This window comes from Chroicocephalus ridibundus, chromosome 16 (genome assembly GCF_963924245.1).
Source record: "Chroicocephalus ridibundus chromosome 16, bChrRid1.1, whole genome shotgun sequence".
Classification (NCBI taxonomy): Eukaryota; Metazoa; Chordata; class Aves; order Charadriiformes; family Laridae; genus Chroicocephalus; species Chroicocephalus ridibundus.
The window spans coordinates 6996134-7015916 of record NC_086299.1 but is presented as its reverse complement, the minus strand read 5'-3'; the positions used below and the strand labels follow the sequence as shown (position 1 = coordinate 7015916).

Genomic DNA, 19783 nt, shown 5'->3' with positions numbered 1-19783 from the left:
TTATCAGCAGGACTCTCCTTACAGGCTCTCAGGCGCTGGAGACCAAGCGTCTCGCCTAGAAACAGCTCCGCTTCCTCGCTAGTTGTGTAATTACCAGGTTAATCCCGCCTGATAAAGCCTATTTGCAGTAGTGCAGAGTGTCTGCATAAGGAATTTGCACCAATCTAACACGTCTGTGCAGACGCACTCGCACAGGTAACCTTAGGTTAATGAAGCCTTTTGTATTTGGCATTTGGATTTTTTTTTTCCTCCGCCCCGCCCCCCAAACAGGATTAGTCCTGTAGTAGGTAGGGAGGACACACAGAGCTCTGGAAGATTAAAACGTCATTCATGCAGGGTATGTGCGATTTCCTCCAGTGGGAGATTTTTCTTAGAACTGGGACCTCAACTGTGGCCTTCATTAACTCATTTCCTGGAGCTGGGAAGAGAAGCTGGCCGCGTGTGCTGGGTCCTGTGAGGCAGCGAGGGACAAGAGCCCAAACTGCAGAGCAGAAGCGCTAGGAGATGGCATGGTTGTGCTCAGATTAGGATCACAGAATGTGTTGGGCCGGAAGGGACCTCTAAAGGCCATCTCGTCCCACCCCCCTGCAGTCAGCAGGGACATCTGTAGCTAGATCAGGTTGCTCAGAGCCTCATCCAGCCTGGCCTTGAATGTCTCCAGGGATGGGGCCTCCCCCAGCTCTCTGGGCAACCTGGGCCAGTGTCTCACCACCCTCAGTGTAAAGAACTTCTTCCTGATGTCTAACCTAAACCTGCCCTGCTCTAGTTTAAACCATTGGCCCTCGTCCTATGGCTCCGTGCCCTTGCAAACAGCCCCTCCCCAGCTTTCTTGTAGGCCCCCTTCAGGGACTGGAAGGAGCTCTAAGGTCTCCCCGGAGCTCAGAATCCCAGCGGATTTCCCACTGCCTGGCAAAACCAGAGGGAAGCCAGAGTAAGGCACTTCCATCTCAGAGCACTCACACTTTCCACACACACTTTACGTGGGTGAAAAGTAGAAGAAAACCGGGCTGTTTCCTACCTTCATATGCTTTCAGCAAAGTATTTGCATAAAATATCTTACGGAAGGGTTAAGCTTCCCGTAAACTCAGAGCACAGTTCTCTGGCTGCTTTTACACAATGTAGAAACCATAGTGAGGTACTTGAGGTAAATAACCGTAATTACAGAAGGCAGTCAGCAGAGATCTTCCGTAAAAGGTAAGGTAGATGGGTTTTTTCCCCCCCACTCTACACTCTTTGGGATATTAAAGAAACATGTTTTCACCTTGTCTGTCTGTAAACAGTTTAAAACCAAAAGAAACTTCTCACAAACCCAAACTATGACTAATGAATCGTATATACTGTGCTCCATTTTGCAAGGAGAGTTGCTATTTTTAGGTTTTCATTAGGATGAGGCAATTCTCCATTTTCACTCCTAGGTTGGGCATATTTATTAACATAATACATGATTTGTGGCAGTGCATTAGCAGGAAGACAAATGTTTCATAGTCTCTTTGTGAATACTCCTTGGCAAGGAGAAGCGAAGAGATTTGTCTCTACAAATCCTTCAAGCATTAAGGCAGCTTTTTTCAAATTTTCAGGGCTCTGGCCTGGCACACCCGTTCCTAGAAAATACAAAGTCCAGAGTACTGGAAATTCTGATGACAGGTTAGATAAGGCCAGTCACTTTGTTGATTTCTATCCCCCTTTTCTTCCGTGGAAATTAAGTCATTAACAAATCTGTGCAGAGCCCTGCAAGATGTGATGTGCTAGGAGAGAGCTGAGCATTAAAGCACTTTTATTAGTGCCTAAGGGGAAAAAAACAGACGAAAAAAAGTCTGCAGACACAGCTAGCGCCCAGTCATCTTTGTGGTGCACAAGCCTGAGGTCAGGAAAGATTTTATGCACACCTAAGTTTAAGCTTCAGTGGTTTTCTTCGCACACTGGAGTTATTTCCCAGAACATGACTGTGCCAGCTTATTTCTGAGAGGGTTTTCTTGGCAGAAAGCACAAGGCGCTGTCAGTGCAGCTACAGGAATGGGCAAGGCTGCACCCCTTACTGACTCCAATCCTATTTTTTTTTCAGTTCAGATTGATTTGCCACCCACCATGCACATCTCCAGAGGGCTCCCAGGCCTCTACACAGCTGTACAGATGCATCTGCACTGGGGTGGCCTGGACCTGGAGACCAGCGGCTCCGAACACACCATAGACGGGATGAGATACTTTGCAGAGGTACGTGCGAATGGAGCGGGGTGGAGGGAGGGCGCGTTGCAAGGCTGGCAATGGGGAAATGGGATGCTGAAGCCCACAAAGCCTGCAGGAAGGAATGCAGAAGCAAGCGGGAGAAATGGGGCTCCCAGAAGTGCAGGTAGTTGGTGCTACGCAAGGGCTGAACCTGAGGGTGCTGGCACAGAAGACTAAAAGCCGTTGCAATAGCACTAATATCCTTCAAAGATGGAGTTATTCCTCCACATTCATCACAAACCTATTAAACTAAAGGTCTATTTGGCTGCGCTGGGAGGCACAACCAGCAGGAATTGGCATGGTGAATCTCCCCTTGGGTCCTTTAGAGCACCGAGGAAGCCATTTATCACTTCTTGCTAAATGACCCTGTCTCTCTTCTGACAGCTGCACATTGTCCATTACAACTCAGCTGACTACGCAAGCTTTGAAGAAGCCAAAGACAAACCAAACGGATTGGCTGTGCTCGCCTTCCTGTATGCGGTAGGTTTGTCGCCCAGGCTGCGGAGCAAGGCCAGCCTGTGATTGCTGGTTGTACCAAAATCGCCACCCAGGCACAAGCAGCCTGTACTCGCTGTGCTCATCTATCCTAAGAGATGACGCCTGCCACCGGTTTGAGGAAGCTGTGCTGTAGCAGGACCATTCTTTCCATATGCCATCTGGGGTTGACACAGTACCAGCCAGTATGACCTGGGAGCCCCAGAAAAATTTACCCCATAAGTACAGATGGATTATCATCTGTACAGATTTTCCCTGCTGTTCCTCAAGGCCTTGCTCTGATTTGCCAGTGGGAACACTTGATTTTGTGGGGATTTAGAAGGGGTGAAAAAGGATCCTTATAGTTCACTATTCTACCCGAGATCTACGTGTACATACCTTATCATGCCTGTGATTGTCCAGCCTATCGAGATCTGCAATAGTATCTGTTCTCTTTGTCTCCCAATTCATCAATTAGTCCCCCAAGCTCATTAGTAGTGTAAAAGGACAGGCAGGTCACTAACCTTTTGTTCAAGTTTCTATGCTGTGTTTAGGATGGACACTTCGAGAATACCTACTACAGTGAATTCATTTCCAAACTGGCAAAAATCAGGTTTGCAGGTAAGACCTGGAAATGCCTTTCTCCATCCTGGATATTCTCAAATCCTGTACATACGTACTGGGTCTGGGGACAGACGTTTTGTTGCTGCTTTGCTTGCAGTTACGTGGCCAAGCAGCCTCAGCCACGCACAACTTCATGCCTTTAAAGGTCCCCTCCAACCCAAACTATTCTGTGATTCTGTGGCAGTGATTTGCCAACCCCAGCTCTGACACCACTCTCATCTTCCTCTTTGTTCCCCATTAATTATTAATATATTGCCTCTCTGCTTCCTTTTGAGGTCAATCAACAAAGCTCTTCTCTCTGGATGTCCAAGCCATGCTGCCAGAAAACCTCTCACACTTCTACAGGTACCAGGGCTCACTAACAACCCCGCCTTGCTCCGAGAGCGTGATCTGGACCATCTTTCATTCTCCCATTGTCCTGTCACACACGCAGGTAAGTGATGGCTGTTTACCAGACAGAGCAGTTTCTCTTTCCTCCACGCTTCACCTTTCCACGCAAGTTTCCTTTTCTGTCCTACAGTGATTTTGGGAACAGAGGATCTAGTAGGGCATTTCTCACATAGAGCTTTTGGGATAGACTCCTAAGCAACTGGAATTACAGGGGACTGCAACGGCACAGTGATGCTACATCACAGCAAGGGCCGGTTTTTGTATAGCAGCAGTTTACCTGAGGTCTGGTGAGCGATAACAAAGCGCTCTGCTCAGGTAAGGTCAACCATCCTGAAGCACTATAAAAACAAGAGACCAGGCAGAATCAGCAAGGCAAAAAACTGCTGCAGGAGTGTCCAACCCCCACCCCTACAAACCGTAAAAGAGCCATTTATAATGTTAAAATAACGACAAAATAATTGGCACGTTTTTAGAAGACTGTTTCAGGTTTTTTCTCGTCTGCACTGATGTTGTGCAGCTGGATCCCACCATTTCAGGAGTGCCAGCCGTGAGTTGCTCCGTGACAGGAGAGGGTCTGTCCAGGCTCCAGCAGAGGCATTACAGAGGACCTTGTGGTCCCCTGTACAACCCCACTTGTCCCAGCAATTGAATAGTGTCCCATGGCAAGATCCCCTTCTCTGCTCTCTGCCTGCCTTGGCAGGACAAAGGCTTTAGCAGGAAAAAGTAATAATCTGACTGTTGAATCCTGCAGAGTGATTCATCTTCCTTAATAAGAGAGAAGCATTAGAAATGTTTTTTTTCCCAGGAGAAGAACAAGATGAAGCGGAGACTGCAGTAGTAGGGGATCACAGCGTGTTCTTATTTGAAAAAGAAATACTCTTTTTGGCAGGGGGAGGGCTAGCAGGCACTTGTGAGAAAACAATGTGCTACAGGATGGCAGCAAAATCTCCATCCATGCATATCATCACGCAGATGTTAAAAACTGCCTTCGGGCGAAATTTCTTTATCCTGAATTAGCTGGTAAGAGCCCTCGTGTTCTGTTCCTTTCCTTCTGCTAATGCTCAGCAAGAGACGCTGTGGGTTCCTCTAGAACAAATTACTCTGTTTAAATCCCGAGCTGCAGGATCTGCGCTGCACTCCCAGGCAAAGCTGTTGTTCCCATTCCCCTCCATAATAAGCCCGCATCGCCCACAGATCAGCCTCCTGGAGAACACCTTGCTGGACTGGCAAAACAGGACGCTGCGCAACGACTACCGGCACGCTCAGCCCCTCAACGGGCGGGTGGTGGAGTCCTCCTTCAGCGCCAAACTCACCCGAGGTAAGGGCAGCCAGCAGCGAGGATCCCGGCTTTCCCCCAGGAGGGACAAGAAACTTGTATGGAAGGAGCTATGTCGAAGACACTTAAGCTAGGGCATGGTGGGGCTCGCCTCTCCCAGGAGCAGCAGTGTCCCTGCACAGCAGGTGGAGGTGGCCCACGTTCCTCTTTGGCCCCTGCCATACATCTTGCTTCTAACGGCGCAGTGGTGGCTGTAGGTTGTGTGCCAGCCCCTTGTTTGGCTGCAGCGGTGTCACACAGCCGCCAGCCCCTTGCTTTAACTGCAAGGGGGTCACACAGCTCTCCCAGGATGAGTGGTGCTACCTGACACCACGCAAGAATACTGGGTTCAGGTGCGTCTCCATCCGTACAGGTGAGGTACACTCACCATTGCAGAAACCGCTCTGGCGTGGCTGGTCAGCCAGGCACCATACGGAGGTGAGACACTGCATTTTAAAACAAAAGTTTTCCCCCAGACCTTCAACAAACTAGAAAGCAGAAAATCGACCATGTGCAGGTCCTGGCCTCCTGTAAGTTCAGCTGTCTGATTGCTCTAGAACAATGCCATCCAGAAGAATTCAGCCTCAGGCTGGAACAAATCCAGATGCAGCTCCAAGACGTGAAGAGAGAGTTGCTGAATGGAGTGAGCCACACAGGTGAGAAACACACATCTATTCTTGAGTCCAGCTTACCTTCCAAGGATGGAGAGCCCACGCCCTACTGTCCTTGATGGCCTAAATCATTAACAGGTTTGGTACTGATACGTGCAGATAGAATTTTGTCCCACATATAGGCCTGCTGATGGAAATGCTTCAACTACGGCATCATTGAAGCTAGCTCTAATCTGGCTACTCTCGCCGCGACTTTCTTCTGAAAGAAGTGACACCATCATTTTCTCCTGAAACATGTAAACACATTTTTACAAACAGTGAGGGATTTAAGCTCACAGTTCCCCTAGGATAAACAATCATCATCTCTATTTTACACAAGATGAGAAAACAGGGAGGGGAGGGGGAAGTGATTTTTCCCAAACAATTGAGTAAGGGAGCTAAAGTTTTCATCAGTTCAACACACACCCCCCCGCCGTTGGTACGACACATGCCAGCTACTGTGGCTCAAGACTGCCACAGCCCTGCCTGTTCCTATGGGTATATTCTTTCGGATGTGGGCTGATTTATAAACACCGCAGGAAATGTAACAGCTGGCTTTTTGGTTATTTCAGGTATTAAATCCAGCACTTTTCCAGCTTTCTACTTCCCTGTGGAAAACATTGAGAGTTTTGTCCACGTTCATCCTCGCCATGATATGTCTCTCCAAGCCTTCACCTTATGTTTCTGGACAAAAGCCCAGCACACTGGCACTCAGACTGTTCTTTCCTACTCCACACAGGAGAGGGATAACGAGCTAGTGATGACCGTAGGCACAGATGTGGGACTATGGATAGGAGGCCATTTCATCAGCTTCCCCCTGTACCACAAGGCACAAGACTGGCTGCACTACTGCATGGCATGGGCCTCCCAGTCTGGAATGGCAAATTTATGGCTCAATGGAGCAGCTGGTAAAGCAAAGAGTATCCAGAAGGGGTACGTGAGCCAGGCTGGAGGGACACTTGTCCTTGGGAAAGATAGAGACACTCTTCTTGGGACGTTCTCCAATGGTTTTGCAGGATGGATGACTCATGTGAACCTGTGGAGCCAAGTTCTCAGTCCTGCAGATGTTCGGGCACTTGCACTGTGCAAACCAGGGCAACTGAAGGGAGATATCATAGCATGGGGAGAAACCTCCATGACCCTCTTGGGAGGGGTGGTTCTGGAGTCTGACACCAGCTGTCAGTGACCCCAACTATTTTTTTTTTTTTTTTTTAAGGCAGCAGAAGAACCCAAACTGCTGGGGAAACTAAGAAAACCTTAGATGATTTGCTTGTTTCTCCTTCTGCTTTGTATAGGCTCACTATGCACCCGCTAGTGCTCCAGGTCATTTTTCCAAGTAGGTACACGGGAGCAAAGCCTCCATCAGTGGGAGAGAGGTAAAGAATAGAGCGGAACTTGGCAGAGTCCAACACCTTGTGCTGTCACATCCTTCCCAGGAGTTTGACTTAGGTCACCATACATAGATCTTCCTACATGCCAAAGAGCCACTCTCTTTGGTCAACGGAGCCACTTTCTCAAGTGACATATAGAATCATAGAATGGTTTGGGTTGGAAGGGACCTTAAAGATCACACAGTCCCCTCCCCCAGCCCTGGGCAGGGACACCTCCCACTAGACCAGGTTGCTCCAAGCCCCCTCCAACCTGGCCTTGAACACCTCCAGGGATGGGGCAGCCATGACCTCCCTAGGCAACCTGCTCCAGTGCCTCACCACCGTCCCAGTAAAAATATCTCTCACATCCTTCACCAAGCCTCAATTTCTCACAGTCTTCCCTGCGTGCATCCTGCCTCCCACTTCTCACCATCAAATCCCCATTTCTCACCATCAAATCCTCACCCTACAGATGTATTGTACAGGACAGGGTACATAAAGCCCTTGGCAGGACAGTGTGGTCCTACGCAATCATTGTGCTTTCATCAGTGGCATGCCCTCCTTTCTGTAAACGGATGTAGAGACCAAGCACAGAAACAGCTTCTTTTTCAACACGTATACATCACAAGTTTGAGGGCAGGTATAAAACTCTTCTTCAAACGTTAAAATAAACCATGCGAAGAGCTATCTCCATCAACAACAAAATCCATGCCAGGCTGTTCAACAATTCTGCTTTTTTCAAAACAGAGGGAAGCAGTCCTCATAACAATTAATTAAATTTAATTTCCCCATGTTAAATTATGCCATAATTAACCCCCCAACCCATTAAATTAAAAAATACTTTAAGAAATCCTCGGGTTTTATCAGTGTGCACTTTCTTCTGAGAGTCAGCACCAGTTCTTCAGACTCAGCTTTTCCAAACAAAATCAGCCTTCAGGTGGAATGGTGCCCCCTTAGGGGACACAACCAGAAACCTGCAGAAGGACCAAGCTCTAAATCATTTGATGACTTTTTCAAGTTGTTTCAAGTACCTGAGAACTGAGTTATTTCAAATACTAAATTTAAGCAAGTCAGTGCGAGAAGCTGAAGACAAGTTTGGACACGTTTGCAAACACAGGCTCCAACCTGTAGCCCACTGCACAGAATCAGCCCGGATTTGACCCCTGCAACGCAGCTGGGAGGTTCTTACTGGGTTCAACACCACGTGTCTCTGGGACGAATGAGCTCCAACTGGCTCATGTGTACAGAGTAGGGATATGGGGGTTATTAAAGGATTAAGAGAGGGACTTGCTCTTTGGCAACTGAAATGTAAACACTAGGGAGTGAAATGAGCTAAACAGCTCAAAGACTAGAGTACCAGTGAAAAAAAGGGGTATAAATCGGCAGTGAATAAGCATCAGCTGGACGGATGACTCCTAACCTCAAGAATAAGGCTTCGGAAGGACTCAGCAGCAACAGTTGAGGACTAGGTTTGATCTGAAGGAGAGAGCTGGGTGAGCAGGGAGGGGGCGAGATTATAGTGATGTGCATTTCCAGTTTAGCAGTCATTTGAAGCACACAAAGGACAAGAGTTGACAGGATAAATGCCATTATCAACCCATTTAACAAAGTACCTCAGAACAAATAAGGCTCTCTCCACCCCAGAGTGCCAAAGGCCTGGCATCACTCATGCTGGACCCTCAAACACATGAATGGCAGTTCCTCAGAGGAATATAGTGCACTCCTTGCATGTGACTGACCAAAACCCAGTCCAAGTGCCGGCTTGTGTCACTGAGCTGGGTCACAGCTCAATGCTGGCGAATTCTTTCTTCTCTGTCTGCCCGCCTGGGACAGTGTGGAAATCCTTAAGCTCTTCTTTGTCACCCTGAATCTCCACCTTGTTCCTCTTGGCCATGATCCTGTTGATTTCCATGAAGGTTTTGTTCTTCGTCTCAGGAACAATAATGAAGATGTAAACTATAGTGGCGAGGCAGATGGCACAGAAGATGAGGAAGCTGTAGGCCCCCAGTCCAGCCTAGGGGCAACAAAAGACGACAGAGCAGGGATCAGAGGAATACTCCAGTTGTGTACATTACATGATTTGGACATGCTGAACCCTGCAATAGCTATAAAAAAAAGCAGCCACAGTGATGGGCACGTATCTTAAGTTGAATGACTAGAAGTCAGGGGTGGTCTTCTCACACCACCACTGTGGATTTATGAAGCCACCATGGATTTACTGGAAAAGGAAGGCAAGGGTCTGTTACGTAAATCAAACTAAATTCACCAGCTCCCTTTGCCCGGTCCAAAAATCGGCAACTGTAGGAACTCATGGGTCACTACTGGTAGGGATCGGTTTGAACTGGTGACCTCGAGATCAAAAGCTAAAATTGTCTAAAATGGAAGATGGGGAATTTGCAATCTTTTCCGTGCTCCTGAATTCAGGATCAGACGTTCACCTGAAAAAAATAACTGCTTTCTTTTGAAGCATGTGCAACAGACTGATAAAAGAATGCTGATTAACATCTGTTTCTTGCCCTTAATATATAATCCTGCATAGAGGTATTGGGAACCAGCTTGGGCATTTACAGCTCTCAGGATTAAAAAGGCTCTCTGTAAGAACACAGGGGTGAAAATACTAATTTTAGGCCGAAGTCTCGTCCTGTCGTGTGATCGCATCTCACCTCCATGTAGAGGAACACAAGTCCCACGGTGAAGTTGCATATCCAGTGCACAGACCCACCCACCATGAACGCAGCAGGCCGGGATGACTGCAGGAACATCTCCGTGATCAGCAGAAAGGGAATTGGACCTGGAAGGTAGTTGCATATTCAGAAATCCCAAAGGCAATCCCCCCCGCCCCCGAATTCCTAGATTACACTATTCATTTCAGTGGCAGGCAATGGTTTCTAAACTACTAGTGTATAGAAATACCCAATAAATCAAGGAAGGGATTAAATAAAAAAAAAGCCAGGGCAACTAAATGACTTTCCTATGCTCACACACAGCAATCAACCTCTTCTCTCCTATGGCTGCACCTTAACCATGAATCCATCCCCTGCACAAATTGTAAAATAAAGTTGATAAACACGAACTGTGTCTCCAGAGAGCACCCTGTGAGCAGCAACTAAGCTGCTTCTTGATTGCTTCTTGAAAAAGAGAAAAACAGAGAAACACCCCACCACATGCAGATGTTGGAAAAATGACTGGTGGGACAAGCCCTCAGGCCCCTGCCCTGTACTGCCGCCCCGTGGTATCGTTGAGCAGAATCAGACCATGTTCTCATTAACAGGGTCAGGCCACTGGTCCAGCTGGCCTGGTGGTCTCCCTCCAGCGACCTCCCTGCCCCCGGCACTTGAATCTGACCCATGGCATAAGCAGAAAGTATGTAGATGTAATTCCATCTGCCAGTGAAACCTCCGTAGGAATTTCAAAACCACATTGCTGCATCCAGCGAGGGTCTGGCGGGGCTTTCCAAGCTCAACAGACAACTCTACCGTGCTGAGAGAGAAGATGAGTCAGGACAAAGCCTTTCCAATACCCGTGTCTATCTGCGCATCTCCTTTCTGCCAAGTGATCTGCAGGGCCACATATATAATTTCAGTTGCATCTAATTTGATTTGTTGCCTAGGGATGCAAGGCCTCTGCCCAGTCGGTAGCGCTCACTATCTCAGCGTAGTTTTGCTCCAGATATTGCTGGGGGGCTCTCAGTGACAGGCACAATTGTGCCTTTGCTTTTTCTCTTCAAAGCCAGATGCTCCCCTGCCTCAGGGGCACAGCCCACAAATCACTGGAGCTGCTGACAATCAGCGAGGTGCACAGCCACAACGAGAAGAAATTAGATCTCCTTAGATCAGCTCCACAAAGCTTTTGATTTGAAATTCAGCATAGCACTCGGCTTTACCCAGCCTGTGGAGGGGATTGGACTAGGCTGTGCGTACTTACTGGCTCCGATAGCATGTCCGATGATGTACACAATGACGCACACTATGCTGAGGTAAGACATCCATGAGACAGTGGTCTGTGAAGAGTTTAATCACCGGTTAGATGTGGTTCCTATCTGAACATCACCAGCACATTAAAGGCGCTATTTACAGTAAGGTTCGAAGACATTCTAAAGCCAATGTCACCCTCTATTGCCAGACACGTCCATGCCTAGCCACAAAAATCATAGCCTGAGCGTGATCCTCACCTCCAACAAATGGATGCAACAGGTTTAATGAACATGACGTACAAGAAGTAGTATTCAGACAAGCAGTATCACAGAGTTTCCTGGGTCTAATCTAGGTAGATATAAAAGCACAGAGACCTTTCATACGGTCCCCTCCGTCCCTGGCAGGGTGTGGAAGCAACTTCAAAATATACCACTGGCCTGTTCCCTGGAAGGTCCAGAAAGGCATGGGTAGGATCACCCCGGCCATTCAACTACACACCTGGAGATTGAGGGCCAATGTTAACACTGCACAGGAGACACAGCACAACCCAAAGCCAGCAAGGAGAAGGACTCTCCTCCCCAGGGATTCCACGATGAAAACCTGAAAGAGACAGAAGAGGGTGAGAGACCAGACGCCTGGGGAACAGCACTTCTTTTTCCAGCAAAATTTATTAAGGTAGTCCTCAGCTTTTATGAAATTCAGTGGAATTTCTACCATCTACCGATGGATTGTGGGCATGAAATCACCCAGGAACAGCAAAAAGCCGGATGTAACACCGAGAGAATAGGCAGGCCATCCCGCAGTACCCAGTCCCAGCAGGAACTGCATGGACACCCCGCATGGCAACACTGGAGAGCAAGAGGAGGGCAGATCAGCCTGGAGACCAGAGACAGAAAGCTTCTGAGGCGCGTGAGAAATCAGCATGATTAATCACTTTGGTGAACATAGCTGCCTTCGGCCAAGGGACACTGCAGGGCGTCTACTGCGCAACGCGCATCACAGTATGTGTAAATAACACAACCTAATTTCAACAGTGATGGACAGGGGAGATGGGACAAGCTAGAGCTCAAAGAGCCCCAACAGAAACTTACAGCAAGTAACGTCATGACGACGTTGATGGCACCTATCGACACAGTGACATATTGAACGTTGTTGCCATCCACACCGGCCGACTGGAATATTCTGTCTGCATAGTAGAAGACCTGCAGAAAACCAGAGCTAGGTTTCTATGTGGCTAAAGGCAGAACGCGAGAATCCCATTTTGGCTGCTTTTACATCCTGGAACTGGTGCACAGAAGGCTAAGAACTGAATTCTTTCATTTTTGGAGACATCGGTGTTTGGATCCAGGTACTAGCACCTTACCCTAAAAACATCCAAGCTATCCTTAACAGGACAGCTTGACTCTGTATCTAGTACATGTGTGTACTGGATTTGGTACTGGCCAGGGTCAACCCACCACAACATGATGCAGAACCAGTGCCTCTGATGAAGGGGTACTCCTGCGTCCTAGGTTCTAGCTCCTGTGTTGGCACTGCCCCACATCATCCATCCCTTTGTTACTCACCCCGCTGCCCTTTCCCACATGCCTTCCCACTCACCGCATTAACCCCAGAGAGCTGCTGGCCCATCATCATGACAATGATAGAGATGAGCTGCCATCGCAAGCCTCTGAAGGTGCACAGGCTGAGTACAGTAAAATGTCCTTCTTCCTTTTCTGACCGGTCTTCTTGGCGCATTTCTTCTATCTCATCATCCACATCATCCCAGCCTCTCAGCCTCTGCAGAGCTAGTTGGGAGAGGAAGAAGAGTTATGGACCCTAGAGAGCAGGTCCACAGCAAGCTCTCCTGCTTCCAATCGAGACAGAACAATATATAAACCACGGGCAGCAGCGCTTCTGTGGTGGGAAGTCGGGGATTCACATATGCAGAGAGAGGAGCAATGTCGCAGGAATTCCATTCTCCAGCAACATGCCAATGAAGAATTTCACACTCGCTTCACTGTTGGCTGCTCTCAGTCACGTCTGACAGTCAGATCTATCCCATTCCACCTCCCCTTTCATTAAAGGATGCTACTGTACCTTGTCGTGCCTCCTCTTCATTGCCCTTTTGTAACAGCAGATATCTGGGACTCTCAGGGAAGAAGGGCAATATGAGGAGCTGAATTAGCGATGGGATCCCAGTGAGCGCCAGCAGCACGGGCCAGCCTGCAACAAGTGAGACAAGATGACAACTAGGAGAAATCTTTCCCCAGTGGAGCCCACAGAAAAGTCCTGAGCTTTACCTTCGACGTTCCCAAGGATGCTGCTGAGACCAAAGATCTGAGCTACAAGGATCCCAATGCTGATAAAGAGCTGGGGTACTATCCCCATAGCACCTCTCAGATTTTTGGGGGATATTTCTCCAAGGAACATGGGAACCACATTGGAAGCCAGACCTAGTAGTTAGAGAACAAAGTTAGACATGCAGCTGCCTGATGTCAGCACACTCCCCAGTAAGATTCCTTTTCCCCCTGTGCAAGACCAAAGAAAAGAAATCAGTATCCAAACAAGCCGATGGGAGGGTGGAGGGATGTGATTTCTTGCTGGCTTTTAGAAATGCTTAGTAACATTTTGCAGACAGCATTGCTGGTTTGAGATCTCTTGGAAGTAGCATGCTGGAATAAGTATTTCTATTTTAATAGACATTAAGGACACGGGTTATTTGAGGAACATTGCATGGTTACCCACAGTAACCCCGGAGAGCTGTCAGCTGCCGTGCTTATGCTGTAAATCTTAGCATTCAAAACCCAAACTCCCGGAGTCAAGTGACCACACGAGACACTGATCTTACATTTCTAAAGATCCTAGCCTCCAGGAGCTTGGAGTTACGAAGGTAATCAAGCTATTATCTGAAAGCCAAAAGGTGTGGAAGTCAGTCCTAAAGCAACCAGAAAACATAGAATAATCTCACGAGGTGCTGTGTGTTCAGTTTCCCTCCCCGGGCACGGCGGCCACTGTTCAAGCGAGGTCAAGCTGTCAAGGGCAACTCGGGACAGCCAGTCCAGATTCCTTTATGAGTTATAAATAACTGGAAAGAGGGATCACAGTTAACAGGTCCCTTAGTATTTATTCAGAGAAGCAGTGCTAAGAGCAGCTGCCAGGCTTAGGAGAGTCAAAAGCCAGAGCAGACCCGTTGGAACGCTGTAACTCCTCTGCCTTAGCTCACCAACCGCGCCTGCTGCAAGTTGCTTTCCTACGTCAGATGAAGTTGTTTTCCTAAGTCAGGTTCTTGTTTTCTCATTTTATCTTTACAGGCTACCCCAACTCACTAATTAACCGTGGAGCATGTCAGTCTCACCCAGCCCTAAGCCAATTAATTGAGCCTAAGTGCTGTTAGGATCGTTATCAACCTGCTCTGCATGCGCTCCGTCCGGTACTGCACGGGGTACCCAGCCACGCTGTTTGTTCCATGTTACTGTAGCTCTAATACAGCCGCTTATACCAGCAACTCACATACACCCTTTTCCTTGGCTTCCCACTGCCTTTGCCATAAACCCGGAGGCTCTGAACCCTTCACTCTCCCTTTTAAAGTTTCTTTTCTCCTTCAGGAAGAACAGGCAGTTCCAGAACTGGATTACTGGATCTGGCATTGCCTCCAATGATTTTGACTTAGAAGGATTACTCTATTTCTGATTATGTTAAATTAGAAGGATTATTCTATTTCTGATTATGTTAAAAAGCAAAAAAAAAAAAAAAAAAAAAAAAAGAAAAAAGAAAAAAAAAAAGCTAGGCTATCTGCTTTAAGCTGTCTGAAAAAACAGATTATCATCATCAGGTTTTCTGGCTGTTGGAGCTCCAGCGCCTAGCAGATGCTTATTACAGAGGATAGCTGCATCTACAGACACACATCTCCTCTGTACATCTTAATTTCCAGTCTCACTGCCAGAGTTTACTACTTTAGCAGTTCCGCGACATGCAGATGACAACTGTTACTCAAGCAAGTACAGCATTGTTATGCAGATGTATGGCTGAAATGTGCTACCTGTAAAACCATCTGTCACGAGAATAAAAAAACCCCTTCACACAGCCAAGAATACGTTTATTGCTCTCCTTTCACCATCCAACCTCTCACTTACCAGCGTATATTCCCATGATAACACGTGAAAGGATGATTACTTCAAAGGTTTTTGCTATCTCTGAGGTTCCCATAAGGATTGCAGCAGTAATGGAGAAGAGGTTATTTATCAGCAAAGTGCCCTTTCTGCAAAGCAATAGAGAAGGAGACAGATTCCGGTGATTTCTTCTAAGGCCCCAGGAGCGGGTAGATCCCCTCTGTGTTATACTATCCAAAACTTAAATGAATCACCATCCCAAAGACTAATCAAAGAGAAAATGGTGATTGACCCATTTTTCCTGCAGGGAATGAAGGCTTCAAGAAAGAACTGCAGTTTCTCAGGAATCCCGCTCTTAGCCCCCAGCCCAGAACTGTCATCGTTGCTCTCTACCTGGCTCAGCGCCCAGCGTACAGCCTGGCCTTGACTATACTAAAACCATATAAATTCTTCTATGTGTGGGAGGCAACCGGTATCGCCGAGTCCGGCAACTAATCACCAGCCCATCTGCTGTGCAATCAAGGTGCGTGTGACACAGTCAGGCTCCTGAGGGGCTCGGCAGGCTGGAGTGACCAGTGAGGCAAGTCTTGTCTGAACCCAGCGAACTGTTGGTGAGGGATGTTAAACACCACTGTCACGTACCGGCCACAATTGTTGACCATAGGCCACACCATGAGGGACCCAAACAAGCCACCCAGAGGATACATGGACACAGTAAGGGACCAGAGCAACGTCTGGAAGCCACTGTCCATAGGCACTCCAGTCCTGTTGAAGTAGGTTCTGTTGTAGAAGTCTTGCATGTACTGGAAAGAAATACAGAGCATGTTTAGCACAGTCAGTAAAATTTTCATGCTGTAAGAGCTAATTAACATCAAAAGCCATAAAGCTTTACACAAATGCCTTGATAAAAACCAGAATGGCCGAGTTGGAAAATGAATGCAAGAGAGGGGTGGAGAAGCCTGCACTAGAAAACTGTTCCTACAAGTTATCCTGCCTTATAGGATTAGCCTGGTTTCCAGAAGCGAAGGCATTCCTCGTGCCCCGTCCCTGCTGGGCAAAGTCCGAACAGCTGAACACCCACCTCTCCTTTGCTGGGGAACCACTTTTCACCAGGTGCCTGGTGATTCAGAGCATGGAGGAGCACAAGCACCTGCCCACCCAGAACCTTCTGTTACACCCCTGCCTCCTTTTGTTTGTAAACCTGCTCCTGGGGTCCGACCTACCGGGGCTGGAGAATTGATGACGGACACATTGTACCCGTACTGGAAAGAAGATCCAAACGCAGATATCAGTGCTACCAGCGCAAGCAAAAACGTCATTTTCTGCAGAGGGGAAAAAAGCCACACACAAACACCACCTTAGAAGCAGGTTTGGCTTTTAGGCATAAACAACACTCAGTAAAAATAATGAAATAACCCTAAGACTTGCCTTCTGTGTTGTTCAATTCACGCTACTGTATAAAGAAAGTCCAATGGGTTGTTTTCGTTATAAATCGTTTTGTTCTGCTTGATTTGCACATAGTCATTACAGTAATTCATTCTACTCTTTCCCGCTATTGATGGATCATTTGGGTGGTGAATAGTTTTTAAGTTATCATGCTTAAAATACCACCCCGCAGGGAAAAAGTTGTACGCAATTATTCTTTTCTCCAACATGCAAATTGGTTCGTGAAATAACACAGGATATTGGCAGAGGAAAGCTTTAAAAGGAAAAGATTTTGCACAAAGCGGCAAAATCTCTTTCCTGCTTATTTGCTCTGCTTTCACATGCTGGCTTGTTCTGCCTCCCACATTTCAGGATCAAGCTGTTTATGGATCTAATTCGATCGCCGTTGAAGCCAATTAGAATTTATCCAAGAGGCTGAGGGAGGGCTCGGCTGGGGGCTGTAAGAGCAGCCTCTGCAGTTAAACAGAAGGGCGAAATTGCCATCTGGAGTAGGATCAACCATCAGCCACGTTTGTGGGTACACACTCCCCAGGGCTACAAGCAACTCGCTTTTCGCAACAATTTCGCTTCTATTCAGTCCTCAGGCTGGCCCTACTGTGGTGACTGGGGTTTCGGGGATTTTTTTTTTTTATATATTTTTTTTAATAGCCCACTAATATATCTCATTGCTGCTATGTCAATAAAGTAATTTTTCATTCAGACACATGTAATTTTTTGTCACCGTCATTAGCCTTAATATCTGCAAGGTTTTACGTCCCAACATTCAACTCCAGGTTCCACGTGAAGGATATGTCATTTCCCTAATAAATATCTGTCCAAAAAGCTGCTGGTACTCCTTATATTCCTTCTATTCCTCAGAGCCTCTAGCAGCTCACCTCCAGAGGTCTGCAAAGTTTAAGGCACTGCAGGTCAAAATTCAAGTCGATCTCAGAGCAAGGATCAGGAGGAAGCTGAGGCTTCCAGCTACGTTTTCTAGGAATAGACTGTTGACATTCTGGCATTGTGACGACAAGCAGGCTGCCTTGCTCTCATTACACAAATCCCAGGAGCTCAAAAGAGCCGCTGGTGTTAATTATTCACGCTCAGTACTTTTAGGAAAACCTCTGGCATACACGAGCATTGCATTGTGCAAGATCCCACAAAAAACGCTGCTGTAAAGGCAGCCCCCATCCAGAAGCACCTGCTGCCTGGAACCGATTAGAGCGTAGGAAAGAAAACTCACACAGGGAAGGGGAAAGTCACCCAGAAGTGACATGGTCGGTCAGCTGCAGACAGAGAAAACCAGGAGACTCAGCACAAGACTACGCTGCGGACAAACATAAACGGGGCTTAAGAACACAGGTGCCTCTGCTCTCCCTGGGAGATCAGTTGCGGATGTGGTAGCCAAAAAGACGTCGGTCTTCTTCCCTTCCAAGTACCTGCCGATCTCAAACAGCTTGCCCTGCATCTCTGTGGGAGGCCGAAGTTGGAAGCGCGGAGCCTGGCATACTTACCCCCTTTGAACCTTCATCGCAGTCGGAGCTCTCCCGCTTCTCTCCTTTCAACTTCATTTTGGTGTTTTAACCGCAGATGCCGAGTAACAGGCTTTTATAGCCAAAACAGACAACACAGGGGACGGAAACGCCCTGCATGGAAAACCCGCCTCTGTGACTTTTCAGGAAACATCCAATCAACGACAAGCTCTATCAGCCGAAGAAAGTTGTCGTCTGACCATTCCCCTTCTCTGCGTGACTGCCTCGTGGCTTCTCTTTCTTTTTTTTGTTAAACTCTGTTGCCGCTGGGTCAGCTCTTTCGCCAAATCTTGACTCAAACCAGAGGTGCCGCCCAGCTACAGGGGAAACAGGCTCACGTCTCCAACTAGAAGGGGAGACATATCGCGAAATGTGCTAAACGAGCTCTTTTCCCCCAGCTATACGCATCTGGACAAGACCAGTCTACAGCAATAGAGCCACCGCTCCTTCCCCCTGCAGCTGATGGGTGGACGGTGCAGCTGAAGAGGCCACCCGGCAACTGTGACATTCTGGTGGAAAGGGGCCATTCTGTGGGAGCATCCTCAGCAGCAGAGAGGGTGTTTGCCATGGCCACAGCCACAAAACCGAACAGCGTTAACCCTCCTGCAGCCACAAATTGCGTGTCTGCCTTTGGGCTGAAATACTGCTCATTGTCCCACCTCGCACGGACCAATCTGCTCAGAGAGCAGCTTCATCCTCTCAGATCCGTGGGTTTGACGGTGCGCAGAACACTCTTTCCACTAAAGCATGTTGCTTTCCCCTCAACACACAAGGTACACCATGTGGTTTCAGGCTTATTATTAACCTCCTACACTACGAGACTGCTTTGAACAGTACAGGACTTAGTTAATAGTCAACTACAATTTGTAGAGTTTATCACAGAGAAATGCAAAGTTCACAGATACCTCCAGCAACCAGAGAAACTGGAACCAAACCTTATTGTTACTGGTGCACCTGCCTTTAACAGCCAACTAAAAAAAAAAAACCAAACACGCACCCTCTTGGGCGACAGGAGTTGTTCACGTGTTTTGCATGCATTCCTTGCATGGTTGCAGCCTCCCTTGCCCCATGTGGAAGCATTTGGCTCTAAAAATAGGAAGGGGAACAGAGCCCCGTTGCTGTCAGGGCAGTGGAATGCAGTCCCTAGACTTCTTGTCGTTTGTCTTTTATTTCATTTGTTCTAAGCTAACAACCTCAAGGATGCTGTTTGCTCCGATATCGTGACAGAGGATCGCACCTCAGGAACACTCCTGCGTCATAGTCCCACCATGTGGTGTCTCAACTGAAGAGAGGTGCAAACCAGAATATCCACTTTGCCCGTAACTCATGTTTCTCCACGTTCCTCTGCATTCCCGTTGAGAACGTAGCCGGCTGGCGCCAACCGAGACACTCCGAGCTCGCTCAGCTTTTCCCACGCTGCCTTCAACCATTGCTCAAAGCACCCCAAAACAAACGGGACAGGGCATACATGCTCGCTCCGCAACTGGCTTAGTTCTCACTTTCACAGATCTTTGGCCAGAAGAGGGAAAATGGGAAGTGAGCCATTCTGCCCCAGCAGTGGGGAAATTGCAAGGAGGACAAGCTTCTTTCATGAAATTCCTGTTCTTTAAAGACAGTATCACTCTTGTGGATAACTCTTATAAGAAAGGAGCATTTTCTGTCCTGGTCTTTAAACCCCTTCCCTGAATTTGAAGAAATAATCTTGATACATACAGAAATCAATCAGGGCATGTATGTTTGTCCTCCAAAACCCTTCACCAGAGTAAATATTTGCT

General features: G+C 47.6%; 2 protein-coding genes across 2 annotated transcripts; one reads left to right on the top strand and one right to left on the bottom strand.

Moving 5' to 3' along the window:
- Positions 1 to 1662: 1662 nt before the first annotated feature.
- CA6 (carbonic anhydrase 6) lies at positions 1663 to 6862 on the top strand. The gene is made up of 7 exons (XM_063354113.1): positions 1663 to 2211; positions 2608 to 2703; positions 3252 to 3318; positions 3597 to 3754; positions 4906 to 5029; positions 5584 to 5682; positions 6249 to 6862. The coding sequence occupies exons 1-7, from the start codon at positions 2014 to 2016 to the stop codon at positions 6860 to 6862; spliced, it is 1356 nt and encodes a 451-aa protein (XP_063210183.1). The 5' UTR covers positions 1663 to 2013.
- Positions 6863 to 6961: 99 nt separating this feature from the next.
- LOC134524131 (solute carrier family 2, facilitated glucose transporter member 5-like) lies at positions 6962 to 18142 on the bottom strand. The gene is made up of 12 exons (XM_063353843.1): positions 17991 to 18142; positions 16275 to 16373; positions 15694 to 15854; positions 15076 to 15200; positions 13243 to 13395; positions 13040 to 13165; positions 12560 to 12747; positions 12052 to 12162; positions 11459 to 11560; positions 10971 to 11046; positions 9710 to 9837; positions 6962 to 9060 (listed from the first exon to the last, which is right to left on the bottom strand). The coding sequence occupies exons 1-12, from the start codon at positions 18045 to 18047 to the stop codon at positions 8827 to 8829; spliced, it is 1560 nt and encodes a 519-aa protein (XP_063209913.1). The 5' UTR covers positions 18048 to 18142; the 3' UTR covers positions 6962 to 8826.
- Between the last annotated feature and the right edge of the window lie 1641 nt (positions 18143 to 19783).

Coding starts and splice junctions, on each gene's coding strand:
- CA6 (XM_063354113.1), top strand. CDS start 2,014: ATGGGCAAGGCTGCACCCCTTACTGACTCCAATCCTATTTTTTTTTCA. Junction 2,212..2,607: donor GGATGAGATACTTTGCAGAG/GTACGTGCGAAT, acceptor CTCTTCTGACAG/CTGCACATTGTCCATTACAA. Junction 5,683..6,248: donor GAATGGAGTGAGCCACACAG/GTGAGAAACACA, acceptor TGGTTATTTCAG/GTATTAAATCCAGCACTTTT.
- LOC134524131 (XM_063353843.1), bottom strand. CDS start 18,047: ATGAAGTTGAAAGGAGAGAAGCGGGAGAGCTCCGACTGCGATGAAGGT. Junction 11,047..11,458: donor CATTGGCCCTCAATCTCCAG/GTGTGTAGTTGA, acceptor AACTCTTCACAG/ACCACTGTCTCATGGATGTC. Junction 9,838..10,970: donor CGGACATGCTATCGGAGCCA/GTAAGTACGCAC, acceptor ACTACCTTCCAG/GTCCAATTCCCTTTCTGCTG.